The following is a 16,053-nucleotide window of genomic DNA, read 5'->3' as shown; positions in this document are numbered from 1 at the left end:
CGTTCTTTAGAGCCTCCATATCTCAGTCAGTATAGATGTGAAGCCCTTTGGTCAGAAAGACCTGGGTTCGTTTCCTGTTCACGACGTGAGGAATGTTTATCTGATAAAATCTTTGACTAAAGGTGAATTAGCTGGTCTCATGAGATAGAGGTTTTTCATCCCTCAGAACAGATAAACTGGCCCTGTGAACATGCAGATCTACAGTCATAAAATACGTACTTAATCCCTCATTAGGAGAGCTTAACCCATCTTATGGGATGGAGGAGGAACCCATACGAAATAATGTTCTTTTGATGGTTTCTTACAAATCAGAATGATTATTTTTCTTGTGTGCTTCTGCTTTATGGCATTATTGATTTCTAATAGGCTCTGTCGTAATTCTTCCAAGGCTTCTTTGTGCTATATTAATGCTTATGACAGGCAAGCTCATAGCACCAAGCTAAATTATTTGTATATCCAGTTCATTTTCTCTGAATGAATGCATTGAATCACGTACTTAATTTATTTTAAGTAGTTCTACTCAGAAGGGAATGATAGTTCTGTATGTAGATTTTTTCTAATAGCGTCAAATGTTTTTTTAATCATCCATAATTACGACAACGAAAAGACCAGTTAAAACTTGAATAAAAAATAACTTTTTTACATTTTGGTAGTCTTCTCCAACCACTTTTACATAATTTGATTACATAAGTATGAAAAATCAGAGAAACGCAGAACTCTCAAAATAAAATAGTAACTGACATATAATTATTTTCCTGGTCATTTCAAGAGGTCAGTGACTCATCATGGGCAGCCTATATTAACCATCATTCCCACAGTACATACCTATTATACTTATCCCTGAACTCATTCACTGATGAAGCACCTATATCTGCTTCTGGTAAGCCATTCCACTTATTCATCATATCCCAGCAAAAATCAGTCCTAACCACCTCTTTGTTAACCACACTCTTGTACAATTTGCAGGAGTGACTCCTTGTTTTCTTCTTTCCTACTGTGTATTATAATAAGTCTTCATGTCAATCCTGTTCAATCCTATAATAAGTTGTTTCCATTATATACTTTGTAACCCACAAATTTAAGCATGTCTGGATCATCTTACATCCTTAACAAAACAAGATAACCAGGTCTCTGTGTAGTAAACCAAATGTGTCCTTATAAAGAGGAATAACAACTTCCTTATCTGTGCTTGTCATTGTGCTCTTCAACATCCAAGTAATCTGATGAGGTATTCTGGCCACATTTACAACATGCCCTCTAAATTTCAACTCTGTCCTCTATCATGCCCATATCCTTTGTCATTTCCTATAGTCCAGTTCTATGTAGCCTGTGATGTCTTCCCTTCCCCAAAGGGCACCTTACACTTTGTCACATTAAACTGGTAGCTGTCATTCTTTGCCCATACCACCAGTTTATGTACATCATCCTTCAGGATTTCTATATCATCTTCCAACAATTTTCTAATATAATGTTGCTTTTCTATAGCTCTATTGCTCTTCCTGGTTTTATATGATCAGCAAACAACTGGATATTTTTCTGTGAATCATTTGTTATATCATTGATATACGAATTAAATAGTAGGGGCCAAAATGCAGAGCCTTGCAGAACACCATTAGTTGCTTGTCTTCTCCTGATGCTGCTAGTCCCCCATGTGATATCCTGTTGAAGCCTTGGTAAAGTCTAACAGTATCACTATGTAATTGTTTCTTTTGTCCAACTTGGTTGTCACTTAATTATAAAAAGTGAACAAATTACAAAGTAATGACTTTCACAAAACCATGCTGCCCTCATCCCATAGAGCAGCATATTCTTGTCTGCTCATTCCTAAATTCTACATTTTACCAACTTCTTCAGTATATTAACCACCACTTCTGAGATAGTGATTGGTCTGTAATTTGCTGCCTCTGTCTTAGAGTCTCCTTTAGGCAACAACTATTTTGCACTCTTTCCGCTACCCTTACTTTCACCAGAGCTGAGTTGGCTTGGTCAGCAGAGCTGCTAATTCCCTTGCACATCTCTTTAATACATAAGGGATATCAGGTTCTGGAATATCCCAAGCACCTCCACTTCATCTATCTGTTCTCACATTTGTCACTGTCACATCTGGTGCTGCTGTATCTCCACTTGGATGGTACACACAAAATTATCACTCAATAACTCAGCTGTGTCATTTGCTTTTGTTACCTCTCTCTACCATCACCACTTGTTCAAGTTATCATTCCATAGTTGTCTTTTCTCTTATCCCCCACCTAGCAAAAAAAAAAAAAAAAACTGGGATTTTCTTTGGCCCACTCTCACAATAAGCTTTTGGCTTCCTTACCATGCTGTTCTCCTTTCTTGTTTTTTTCCTTGTACTGCTTATGAGCTATTTGATTGCCTTTGTATAACTTCCATGATATTTTCTTGTTCTAAACTTCCAACTAACTTATGCTATTCGTCCATCTAACCTACCTGATTTAAAGGTAGGACTCTGGTATAGTCTGACACTGCTTTCTTCATAAATACCTGGACTATCCCTCTCACATGTATTGCAGAAGAACCAGCTTGGATTGCTCCAAGCTGACTCTTCTGCATTTCACATCTCTGGTAATCTCAGAGATCAAGATTGCATATAACTCATCTTCCCAACCAGAGATAATGCCATCAACAAATTCAACAATCTTGAAACCTGGTCCTCTTCATTACAGGATTGATAGGATACCACATGGAATTTTAATCAAACTGCAGCACATGGATATAGGAGTTGGTGAGGTGGATAATGGAGAGTTATCAGAGAATAGTTTATTAAGGAGTAGTCCAGAAGAAGGCCTCTGACTAGTGGCATGCCACCGAGCTCTGTTCTTGGGCTGCTATTGTTTAATTTGTACATTAATGATATAGGAAAGGATCTGAGAGGAACTGTTCAGTTGTTTGCTGGTGATGCAAAGTTGGGTAGAGCAATAGTTAATACAGGTTAACTGTTAAATTTTTGCAAGATGATTTGAATATACTGGCAGACTGGGCAAAGGGGAATGGATGTCAGTTTAATGTGGCAAAGTGTAATGTTATGAATTTTGGAATAAAAAGATTATCAGCAATATATCACATTTGGTGGAACTATTCCAGGAAATTGACAAAGCCAGAGACTTGGGAGAGTTAGTGGATAGGGAGTTAAAGTTTAGGGAACACTAGCAAAAGTGGCTAAAGCATCTTATCAAATTACTTGGTTATTGAAGAATACTTTGATGAGCAGAGATAAGCAGCTTATTATTTCTCTTTATTGAGCCTTGATAAGACCCCATCTTGACTACTGCACACAAATCTGGTCACCAGGATTTCTTGGCAATGAGGAAGAAGTGGAGAGGATCTCGAGGTGAGTGACCAAGATAGTAGTAGGTCTATGGAATGAATCTTACGAGAACAGGTTGAAGATTTGTGGGTTACAGAAACTAGCTGACAGGCAGAAAAGGGGTCATGTGATTGAGACATACAAATTACTGAAGGGTTTTATAAGATTAATGCAGAGGAAATTTTTCAGAACAGGTCGGGTGTTGGGAGAAATAGAGGCCATCCTTGGAAACTGAGTAAGAGCATAGTTAGCAAGGGTGTAGAGAGAATGATGAATGAGTAGAATAGATTGCCAGAGTCTGTTGTAGGTCCATGACTGTGAATGAGTTCAAAGCAAAGTATGATAGATACTGAGCAAATGCTGGTTAGTTCTTGACATGATATTTAGGGCCTCCCTCGATGAGTCTCCGTACTCTATCGAGTAGCCTGTAATAATAATGATAATGGCCAGTTCAGTAGAACATTGTCTTTGAAAATATATATAGAAAATATGTAAGCAAAAACCAAAAATCTATTAGAGAGTTAATGGAGTGAATCTGTGAGAGAAGAGTCAAGGTGCTCACATCTGGATATTACCAACCATTCTTGGACCAGGTTTGATGAACTGCCTTGAATATATATGAGCAGTATTCCAAATTTGAGAAGATTTGGGAATTGTACACCATCAGCAGTTGTCAATTTCAACCGGGGCTCTCTGGGGGCCTAGCACTGAAACTTTTTTATGCACTGGACCTGGAACACTTTTCTATTTTGTGACTTTTCTCCATTTACGGTTATTAAGCCTAACATGAAACAGACCACAACTGCAGGTTATTAAGACATGCATATGATTGGTGAGGTATTAACAAAAGATGGCGCGACCGAAAGATAAAAGCATAGCCGACAATTGAGTTGAAATGCTAACTCTCTTCAACCAAATTTCATATGTGAAACTGCCATAACTTTCACTATATATATATATATATATATATATATATATATATTTCTTAGTTTTAACACGTTCAGTTGAATTTTATTGCTGCCTTTGCAGTAGGTGAACTCGCACACATCTAATTAATAACAATAGTTTTTAGTTAGATACTGTGTTTGCAAGTGCAACATATGGTTTTGCTTGAGTCTATATATTATGGCTACTTATGGTTTAATGGATTTTTTACAATACTCAAAGAATTAAAATAGAATTTAATACTTCCTATATTTCGTCCTAGTCACTAGGACATCTACGGGGATTACAAAAACAATTATTGTAACATGCACACAAAAACTTACAATACTAAGCCCAACTATGTGGGTGACACTAAAATCCTATCTAGGTGGAGCGCCCTCTAAGAGCGGTCGTAGGTGGCCTGGAATGCAAGGTGGGACCTCTGGTGATGAGTGTTTCCCAAATCTTCGGAAGCTTAATGCAACCGTATTTATTTAGATTTGGTTGGTTTCTGAGAGATGCTGCTGCTTCTAAGAAAAGTCTCTCTTTCTTGAATTTGCTGTGGTGGAGCATGGTGGTTTTCTTCCATGATACTCTGTGGGTGGTGTCCAACACATGGTCAGCCAAGCCTGAATGGCCATAGTTGTGTTTAACGATGTACGACTTGTGTTCCTCCAGGTGGATGGATGCTGATCTGCTTGTCTGTCTAAAGTACGCAAGCTTCCAGGAACAGGGTACTTTGTAAACTCCAGGCAGAGAGAGAGGAGGGAGCTGATCTTTCGCAGACCGGAGAAGGGTAGCAAGTTTGCGGTAGGGCTTATATGCTGTGTGTAGGTTATACTTTTTTAGTATCTTGGCTATTTTTTCCGAAGTGCCACGGATGTAGGGTATGGTGATGGCATTTTTAAAATCTTGTTGACGAGAGGAATTGATTATTTTTTTGATACTGTTTTTGCTGTAGCCATTGGAGAGGAAAGTTCTGTGTATGTGGTTAAGCTCAGTAGTGAGGGCGGTTCCACTGGAACAAAGATTGTGGGCTCTCTTGGTAAGAGTTTTAATGATGGCATATTGTTGCTAGGGGTGGTGGTGGGAGAGTTTGTGAATGTATCTGCCTGTGTGTGTGGGTTTTCTGTATACAGTGAAGGCAAGTGTATCATTAGGCAGGCGTGTGACTAAGGTGTCTAGGAAGGGTAAACAATTGTTCTTTTCCTTTTCCATAGTAAACTGGATTCTTGGATGTAGGCTATTGAGATGACTGAGGAAGGAGTCTAACGTGTCTGGGCCATGAGGCCAAATAGAGAACACATTATCTACATATCTTAGCCAGATAGACGGTTTGAGTGGGGCTGAGTCTAAGGCTCGTTTTTCGAAATCTTCCATATAGAAATTGGCAAGGGGGGGTGAGAGGGGGGGAACCCATGGTGGTTCCCTCTATCAGCTTGTAGATTTTGTTCTTCCAAGAGAAATACCCAGAGTTGATGGCAAAGGAAAAGAGATCTAAGATGTCAGAGGGAAAAACGTTTTCTAAGAGAGATAAAGTGTCAGTTAAGGGAATATTGGTAAACAATGAGGAGATATCAAAGCTTACTAATATGTCTGTATTATTCAAGGTTAAATTTTCTGTGAGGGCTTTAAAGTAGGTCAAGTTTTATATAGGATGCGGAATTTCCGGTGACAGGGGACAGAGAGTTGGCCAGCTGTTTAGACAGTCTGTAACAAGGTGCATTGGTGGCATCTACTTAAAAAAAAAAAATCCATTAAACCTCCAACATAATATCTGAATTACAGCTAAGGCTGTGATGGCAGTGTATTGTCTGTTAAAACCTTGCCAGAAAGAACAACCGATTATTAGTATTGAGACTACAGGAGAAATTAAGAAATAATAGAGTTAAGTAGATTGACTATTTGGTTTAAATGCTCTATAGCAGTTTACTGAAAATGAACGAATTTACAAATTTAATTAATTTATGAATATAAATTTTTATTGGTATCTTCTGAGATTGCTGCAGTTGTTAAAAATTCATGAGGGTTTTGGTATAAGGACCATATAATTAATTTGAAAATAAGTTTATTATTATTATTATACGGGATTTTCATGGAGTCCAGAGACTCATCGTGGGAGACCCAAACTATTATACATGCAAATCCTATCATACCTCTCCTTAAATTCATTCATTGTCAGGGCAATCGCAACTAATTCTGACAATCCATCATTTGTACACTTCTTTGGGAGAGTTTGTTAGATATATAAATTACAAAAAGCCTTTACTACATCAAAGTTGGAATGGAATGAATGGTTGAAGGGGTAAGGATTTTTTTATTTATTTATTTTTTTTAAATACAGCTTGACTGTATCAGAGATCTCTTGTCATTTACTTATATCTAACAAACCGTACAAAAAAGTATATGACACTGCTAGGGAATCATAATAAAGTTTTATCTTAGAATTAATTATGTAGTCTTTATACAAGAACACTGAAAAATTTGTGCATTGTTTTTAAATATATTGCAAAATAAACTATTTCAGATTTTGTCCACAGTTGTAGCTTGCATTTATTGTTGTATTTTTTCTATTTAGAAAAACCATCAAATAATTCTCATCTTGGCTCACCTGATCAAAGACTTGCTCTTCACGTGCTGAATCAAATGAACATAGTTCCTGAACACATTGAAACTCGTGCTCTCTATAATCCATTAGCTCCGGGATTAGAACAAGTAAATATAGGTTTTTTGCATTCTTTCTATATAAGAAATAGTACAATTAAAATATTATTATTACCCCAAAACCTCAGTCAGACTCATCTGGGAGGTCCTTTTATTACACACACATCTCATCATATTGTGTCTTAAACACACTCAAACTCCTTGCAGACACCACACTCTCAGACAAGGCATTCCAATCATTCATAACTCTGCACGAAAAAAATATGCCTCTCACTCCTCTACTCACACCCTATTTATACAGTTTCCAGGGATGACCTCTGGTTCTTCCCTGATCTCCCACTATTCTCTGTAGAACTTCTCCACTACTGATCCTATAACAACCATTAGCAACTTGTAGGTCTCTATCATATCTCCCCTCTTCCTCCTGTCCACCAGACTCTGCAAATTACATCTTCTCAATCTTTCCTCATACTCGACATTCCAGAGGTCAGAAACTACCTTACTCAGTCGTCTTTGGATCCTTTCCAACATCTCTTCATCCTTCTGAAAACCCGGTGACCAAATCTGGACACAATAGTCCATGTGGCCTAATCAAAGCCTTATACAACGAAACAAGAATATCCCTACTTCTACACGTCAATGTCCTCCGCATCATTCCCAGAAGCCTTTGTGTTGTCTTCACAATTTTGGCTATGTGTCCCCTAAATTTTAGATCCTTATCCACTATCACCCCCAGATCTCTTATTTCCTCTACCTCCAACAATATATTCTCACCAAGCATAAATTCTGCATCCCATCTTTGTTTTCCAAATTTTAAAACCTTGCATTTTGCAACATTGAACTGACATCCCCATTTCTGTGCCCAATCACTCAATTTATTTATTCAAGTCTTCTTGTAAGGCCACAACATCTTCACTACTCTTTATGGTTCGACCTAACTTTGGATCATCTGCAAACAACTGAATATCTCCATCCAAATTTTGGCCAATATCATTAATATACAAGTTAAACAGTAATGGCCCTAAAACAGACCCCTGAGGCACTCCACTAGTGACTTTCCTTTTCCTGGTTATTCCCCCCACTCTACACAACTTGTTGATACCTATCAGATAGCCAGTCTCCAATCCAATGCACTAATCTAATATCCAACCCCATCTGCTCTAGTTTGACTGTCAACTTATCATGAGATACTCTATCAAAAGCCTTTGCGAAATCCAAGTATATATTATTGTGTATCCTTCTCCTCTGTCCAAGGAAGCAGTCACTTTATTGTAATAAATAAGTAGATTACTAAAACACGACCTCCCTTTAGCAAATCCATGCTGTCCATCAAAGATAATACCATTGTTGTCAACCCAACTCTGAATCCTAGTTCTCACAAGCTTCTCCAACAACTTAACCACGACACCTGACACACAGATAGGCCTATAGTTTGATGCTTGAGTTCGATCACCTCTTTTATGAAGTGGCACAATCTTGTCCTCCTTCCACTCCTTGGGAACTTGACCAAGTGCAAGACTCGTGTTAAAAAAAAAAATGTCAAGGCAGGTGTTCAACTCACTGGCACATTCCTTCAGAATATGCGGTGATATATTATCAAGTCCCACAGCCTTATTTACGTCTAGTTTACTCAACTCCCCAAACACCTCTTGCTCACTTACAGTCAGTCTCTCCTCCAGTTCATTCAACTCTGATTATTTCTTTCAGGGCAAGCTTCAGATGTGGGTTGACATATTTCCAAAATCTTATGGCAGACCTGGGCCTGCAGTGGATATCACACCTAGGATTCCAAAAAAGTATTATTCACTTTCATATTGTAATAAAAATATTGGTGAAATTTCAAATGAAATTTGTTAGTAATTTGAATTATCTATAAATCTGGTTGTCTTAAGCTTAGACAGTTTAAGAAGATTAAAGTGTGTTAGTGAGTGTGGAGAATCAAAATTTATAATATCAATTTTGATAGATATTTAACACATTTAAAGATATTAATTTCATTCTAACTATACAATCTAGAAGAAATAGTTAATTTTTAAGTAAAATTAGATTGTATTACTCATTTGAATTTGTCTTATCTGTTTTTTTTTTGCTATTATCTTACCTTAAAAAATGTTGAACTGCTAATTAATTTAACTTGAACTGTTAAATGCTGTATGCATGTGTTGGCTCAATATCATGATTATTTCACAAGTTTAAGAACAAGAAATTTTGAATTCTTAATTTTTTGCTATTGATTAAATGAAATAAGATTATTTGAATTATTGAAGAAAATTACTTAAAGGGTTTTTCTTTGATAATGCTTTTTAAAAGTTTCAATAAACTTTAGTTACAAACAACAAATTATTTTTCTTTCTTGGTATTAAATAATGAACATTTATTATCCTTACTTCTAAGGATAATATCAGTTGTTTAGTGTTTATTTTTAAGTTATACAAAAAGTGACACCAATTTCCATTTCTTATTATAATGGGGTAATATCAAGTGATGCACATTAATTTGCTGTCATTATTACACAGACATTTCTGTTGCACTTGAAGACTTGTTGTGGAAGTCCACACTAAACATCCACAATGCCTGTTATACTTCTCCTTAAAGTTATTTACTGACAGTACTAATTGACTGCTTGTAACTATACCCTTACATAACTTCAGAGGTGATCCCTTTGGTTCTCTCCCCCATCCTATCATGTATTGAATTTCTTTTGAATCTGTTCTGTAAAACTTCTTTAGTAATTAAATAAATCCATGGGATCTTGGGTAATAATAATAAATAATTCACTAATGCCTTTTATTTCTAATCGGGAGTAGATGAGGATGCTTTTGTCCTATCTAATTTTTAGAGATTCAGGGGAGACTTCAATCTCCACCAGTAAGTAGCCAATCAACAACACCTGGCCCCAAACTATCACTAATTATAAATGGCATCTGGTGAAGTGAGGGAGACAAGTGTTGTCGCCCTCGCTTCACTCTACCATCATTCCCATATTTTGATCTCTAATCCTAACACAGTATATTATTTGTCTGAAATAGTGTAGATTCTGTGGTCAATTTTCTTGAGTTTACAGGAAAAACCAGAGTTTCATAGAGGAAAAAAAAAAAAAAACCTACTTGCCAGCACCCAAGATCAACTAACTCAGAAACTAGTCAAAGGGTTAGAAAAAGTTCTTCTAATCAGCGACTAGATTTGAATTGGGAATGGCTTTTCTTGGATGGCCTAGCACTCTGTGTGCAAACACTACTTAGACAGGGCTGCACAGGCTTCTCTTGTGTTGCCCGCTTTTTCCCCTTCAACCTGACTCGAGAGAGGGCATTTTGTGGATTTGTTATCATCTTGGTTCATCATCTGTAGTTCCCTGTTTGCTCCACCACTCTTACCAGGTTACTGCTTCTGATGTCATCATATCAAAACCTTGTAAAGATGGGTAACACCTTTTTTATCTCTACATGTCAGTGTGCTTAACATTTCAGTGATGCTTTTGAGCAATTTTGTCCCCTTTTGTAATATGCCCTTTGAACTTCTACTCTGTCTACCATCATCACCAAATTCCAAGCCTCATCAGATGTTTTAAAGGAACATGCATACTAGTTATACTGTAAAACACTTAAGATGACTTGCATCTGTTTAAAAAAAATAAATAAATGGAATTTATTTTAAAAAATTCCAATCCAGTTCATCCAATGTGACATGGATATAATTAGGGGGAGAGAAAAGAGATCAGTTAATAAGTTATGAGTTGCACATAGATATGCAACTCATATCTGGCAATACATATTGCCAGATATGAGTTGCATATCTATGTGCTTATCAACTCATGTCTCAGTCACAGCTGAAGTTTAAAGCATATATAGACTATTAGAGGTTCAAAGAAATAAGTTTGATAGTTTCTGTAACTAAAAATTTTGATCAATATTAAAAAAAAAAAAAAAATTATGAACAGATGATCAAACTTTGAAATTGAAATATAATTGGGGCAGTTAAGGTTTGGACAATGTCATAAGTTTTCACATGTTTCAAGGAACAGATAATCAAATTTGAATCTGTTGAAGAATCTTGGTCTGGTTCCAAAGAATTGTGACTAGTTAATGACATGGGAAATGGCCAAATTTGTCAGATTCTAAAAATGCAGTGTAGTTCTGATATCCTCAGATTCTAATCTTAGCAAATGGCAAGTCTGTCCATTTAAACAGAATTCAGGGAAATCAACTGGTAAAAATTGAGTCTTTTTGAATGGTATGTTGGTAAATAGAGAAACTACATCAAAGGAGACTTCAGTTTTTACAGCTGATTTCCTTGAAAATGTGAATACTTTACACTTCCTTATCCTACCTTAAAGGTATGTCTCAACAAATAGCGCAGATTCATAACCAGTACAATCTCTTTGCTTCACTAGCGTGGTTGGCTGAGTGATTAGCATACCTGCTCTCCAACCAACAGGTCACAGGTTTGAACTGCTGCAGGCATGGATGTTTGTGATTGTCTTACCTTGTGTACTGCCATAACCTTTGATGTGCCACCTTTCATATGACCTTTGCTGTCCTTGTGCTGTTAAAAGCATTAAAACTATGCTTCCTTCAAAGCAGTTTGTTTTCTACCATCTCTCTTTCCTTGCCAAGCACCTATCAAGTGTCCTGTTCACATTAAATTTCTTACTAGAGAGACTGGCCATTTGCTATGATTAGAATCCAAGAACATCAGGAATAAATTGCATTTTTAGAATCTAACAAGTCTAGCCTTGCTTCTCATGCCATTGATGCTAGGCACAGAGTTCTTTGGAACAGACCAAGATTCATTTCAGCAGATTTAAATTTGATCATCTGTTTAAATAAAATTCCTTAAAACATGGAACATTACAACATTGTCCAAACCTTAACTGCCCAGAGTATGATAATTTCAAAGTTCATTAACTGTTCATAATATTTTTTAAATATTGATTAGAATAGTTAATTTTTAGTCATTGTCCTCATTACTCATCAGATTTGGAGTCTCTTGACTCCAAAGTCTGATAAGTAATGAATGCATCCCCCATCACAAGGGGTGCACAGGCAATACATTCTAATCATCCACCACTCTCCATGCAAAAACCCTGTTCCTTAACCCCCCCCATTGTTCACCCCTCCTTATACACCTTCCAGGGATGGCCTCTTGTTTTCCCCTGTCTCTAGTAATTACCCCTTACCAACATTTGTCTTGATCATGTCTTCTCTCTCCTCCTCCTATCCATTAGGTTCTACAGTTAATCTCTCTCAATCTGTCTTCATACTTAAAATTTCAGAGACCCAAAACTGACTTAGTCAATTGTCTCTGAACCCTCTGGCTCTTCATCCTTTTGAAAACCAAGCAACCAAATCTGTGCACAGTAATCAATATATGGTCTGATCAAAGCCTTGTACAGTGGAATAATAACATCCTTATTTCTACATGTCTGCATTCTCTGCATCATTACTACTATCTGCTCTGCTGTCCTCACAATTTTAGCAAAATGTTCACAAAATTTCAAATCCCTATTCACCATCATCCCCAAATTGTTCATCTCCTCCTCCTGTAAGATATCCCTACCAATCTTATTCTCTGCATCCCATCTTTGCTTCTCAAATTTCAAAACCTTGCCTTTTCTACGTTGAACTTGTAGCCTCTCCCCACACACACACTGACCTGTTCACCTCTGTTCAAGTCCTCGTGTAAAGCTACAACTCTGTTCTACTTCTCATAGCACTGACAAACTTTGCATCATCAGCAGACAACTGTGTAATCACCATTCAAGCTCTTCCCACTTCATTTACATACAAATATAAACAAGAACAGACCCAAAACAAATCGCTGAGCACACAAGTGACTTTCCTCTTCTGGAAGATTCCCCCCCCCCCCCCCATACACAACTTCCTGATACATATCAGACAGCCAGTCTCCAATACAATTCACTAATATACCATCCAATCCCATCTGTTCCAATTTAATTAGCAGCTTGTCATGTGTTGATAATGCAAAATATACTACTGTGCATGCATCTCCCCTTGTCCAGTGCATTTGTCAACTTGTTATAATAAGTAAGTAGATTACTACAACATGATCTTCCTTTAACAAACCCATGCTGTCCATTAAAGAGAATTTTGATGCTAACTCAGTTCTGAATTGTTGTCCTTGCCCAGCTTCTTCAACATCTTGACCACAACTCCAGACAAGCAGAATGGCCTATAATTCAAAGCCTTAGTCTTATCAACCCTATATGAAATGGAACAATTTTGCCATCTTTCAACTCCTTTGGAACTTGGGCCAATCAAAACTCATGTTAAAGAGAAGTTAAAGATGAAGTTTACTTCCTGGGATTTCCTATCAAGTCCTATAGCCTCCTGTAGCCCTGTTGAAATAAAGTTTATTCAGTTCCTCATATATCTTCTGCTCACTCACTATCAATGGCTCTTGATAACTTTCCTCTTCTGAGATATTTTTCCTCCATACACAATTTTGCTGATACCTATTAGATAGACAATCTCCAATCCAATTCTAATCTAATATCCAAACCCTATCTCTTCAATCAACTTATGTGAAAATCTATCAAAAAAATTTGCAAAATCTAAGTGTACTACTATGTATCCATCTAGGACTTGACTAAAGAAGTGGAGTATGCAATCTGGAAGAAAAAAGGCATTGTAGAAGCAGCATGATTATGGAAGGATGATGTTGGTCAGTAATAATGATAGCATCATTTAACATCTGTGCTATATCCTTCTCGGTAGTTATCACGTTACTATTATTATTAACATCATTCTTCCTTCTGTTGGCCACATATTACAAAAATATCCCTAGGATTTCTTTTGGTCTAATTTGCTCAGTGCTATTCTTACCGAATGAGTCACCTTCCTTGCTTGCACTTTGTACTCCTCATGTAACTGATTATTGCCACTCATCTTGTGCTGCCTCTACAATTCCTTTTTCTTCCAGATTGCATACTTTATCTCTTTAGTCAGCCATAGTATACTTAGATTTTCTACTTAGTATACTTATATTTGAAGATTTTCATATAAGTTCATAGTTAAAAGAAGAGATAGGGTTGTATATTAGATTTAGTGCATTGGATTGCTGATTGGTTATCTAATAGGTATCAGCAAGTTGTGTATGGGGGGGGGGGAAATATCTCATAAGAGGAAAGTTATCACTAGTGTTGTGCCTCAAGGGTCTGTTTTAAGGCCATTGCAGTTTAACTTGCATGTCAATGATATTGGAAAAGATGTGAATGGAAATATTGAGTTGGTTGTTTACAGATGATGCAAAGTTGGGAAGAACTGTGAGGTATAGAGCAGATAAGTGGCTTTACAAGAGAACTTGAATAGACTGAGTGAATGGCACAGGAGTAGGGATGCCAGTTCAGTGTTGCACTTCTGGAAAACTTCTCAATACACAGAGCTGATTAATCCAGTCAGTTTTATTCTGAAAGTACTTTGTTTTTTATGCGACTTCTGTGCACAAAATGTGATAAAATAAAAAAATTAGTGACCTTGGTAGGCTAAGATTTTTTCTATATTTTATTTATTTTTTACATAATCCAGAAATCTAAAGACTAAACATGGAACTTTTTAGAGCACTTCAGACCTCCAATAAGCAAAGCAGTAGTCAGGCAGTGGAATTCATTTTCCACCTAAATATGATCACAAACATCCTTTCTCATAGCAGAATTTGAAGCCACAGCCTGTTGGTTGGAGAGTATGTTAACTACTCTGCTAGCCAGGCAGGCTGGCAATATGCTACTTTACTATATAGTAGCAATTATTTGAAAAATAAATGAAAACTGACAAGAGCCTGAGTTAATATTCTTCATACTATATAGAATAGTTTCTTCTGAAGGAGAAATAGAGTAATAGTCACTCAAAGTGGTTATTTATATTCAACTTGAGTTGCTTGCTTTTCTCCATCAGAATGTTTTTGAATTGAACATGTCACTGTTCAACAAAACACAGTTACTGCAGATTTTCAGATTCTCCAAGGATAACCTATTTTTGTAAATCTATGAAATTTAAGTAGAAAGAGATTTCACTGGTGAATACTTAGAAGTTTAAAGCTTTTTTACTGTCGATATCATGAGCATCTTTTTGTGATCTGGTTTAAAAAAATAGAGAAATCTCTAAAGAAATATTACTTCAAATATTTCAAAGAATATGCATAAGGAATTTATTTGGAATGCTGTTATGAAAAGCCTAGATTAAGGAGAACTCAATTTTTTTTTTTTTTTCAAGAGTACCTAGATTGCCTACAAATTGGAGAAAAAAACAACAACCTGAATATGATCTACTTAATTTGATGCCATGTCTCTCCTTGAAAACAGGAAGAGGATTATTTGAATTTATTTGTGTTACTAGTTGATGTCATAGAACTTGAAAAAGGCTGGGTAGTTTATTAAGCAAGATATCAGTTTTGAACATTAAAACAATTCTAGAATTTTGAACTTCTTTTAAAGGAAGAAATACTTCTACTCCTGTAGCTACAGGATTTCTCACTTCTACAGACTGGTTTACTTTGTCCATACTGGAAGAACTTCCAATATCCACCTTAAAAAAAAAAAATAATCTGCTATCTATGCTACAGCCACTCGGAATTTGCAGAATGTGTCAATGATTCAGATAATCATTTTTCAGTAGGGTAGGGTCTTTTTTTATTATAGATATACAGATTTAAATCTGGAAGACCATTTTGGTAATCCCACAACTTTGACATTTCTCCATCCTAAATAACTATGGTTGCTTTATATTATTTACTAAAAATTTGACAGGTATTATTTAGGAGACAGTCAGCCCAACAATCAAGATCTCCTCCCTATGCTTGTATGGGTTGCCATTTAGGAGCGTAGGATTGTCAGTACTTAGTCTATTGTTTGTCTTCCTTCTGCATGCTTACATGTAGGTGCATATTCTTGTCATCAGTCTTTGTGATATTGAGGAGATATTGGCTTAATAATTAAATATAAATTATTTCATTAGTATTCCTAAACTTTTGTTTCTTCCATTAAACAAAAACACTATTTTAACATTGCTAATATACAAGATTTTGCATTTAGAATGTAAAGTGTGATGCTATGTACTGTATTGGTGGAAGTATGCACCAGGAGTTGGGTAAGATTAAGGTTTTCAGGTCGATAGTGAAATAGA

The 16,053-nt window shown here is 36.4% G+C and overlaps 1 protein-coding gene across 3 annotated transcripts in view; it reads left to right on the top strand.

The window, feature by feature from the left end:
• The window catches only part of LOC150106416 (dysferlin-like), a 328,783-nt gene that overhangs the window by 240,439 nt on the left and 72,291 nt on the right, over positions 1–16,053 (top strand). For all 3 annotated transcript variants that reach the window (XM_090393128.1, XM_090393127.1, XM_090393129.1), the window contains exons 44-45: positions 6,831–6,967; positions 8,624–8,712. In XM_090393128.1, the coding sequence (XP_090249254.1) occupies positions 6,831–6,967; positions 8,624–8,712 (226 nt within the window). The remainder of the gene's footprint in view (positions 1–6,830; positions 6,968–8,623; positions 8,713–16,053) is intronic.

The sequence above is a fragment of the Typopeltis vanoorti genome, chromosome 5 (assembly GCF_054136105.1).
Source record: "Typopeltis vanoorti isolate ZY-2024b chromosome 5, IOZ_Tvanoo_1.0, whole genome shotgun sequence".
Taxonomy (NCBI): Eukaryota; Metazoa; Arthropoda; class Arachnida; order Uropygi; family Thelyphonidae; genus Typopeltis; species Typopeltis vanoorti.
This window is presented reverse-complemented; position numbering and strand designations above follow the sequence as displayed.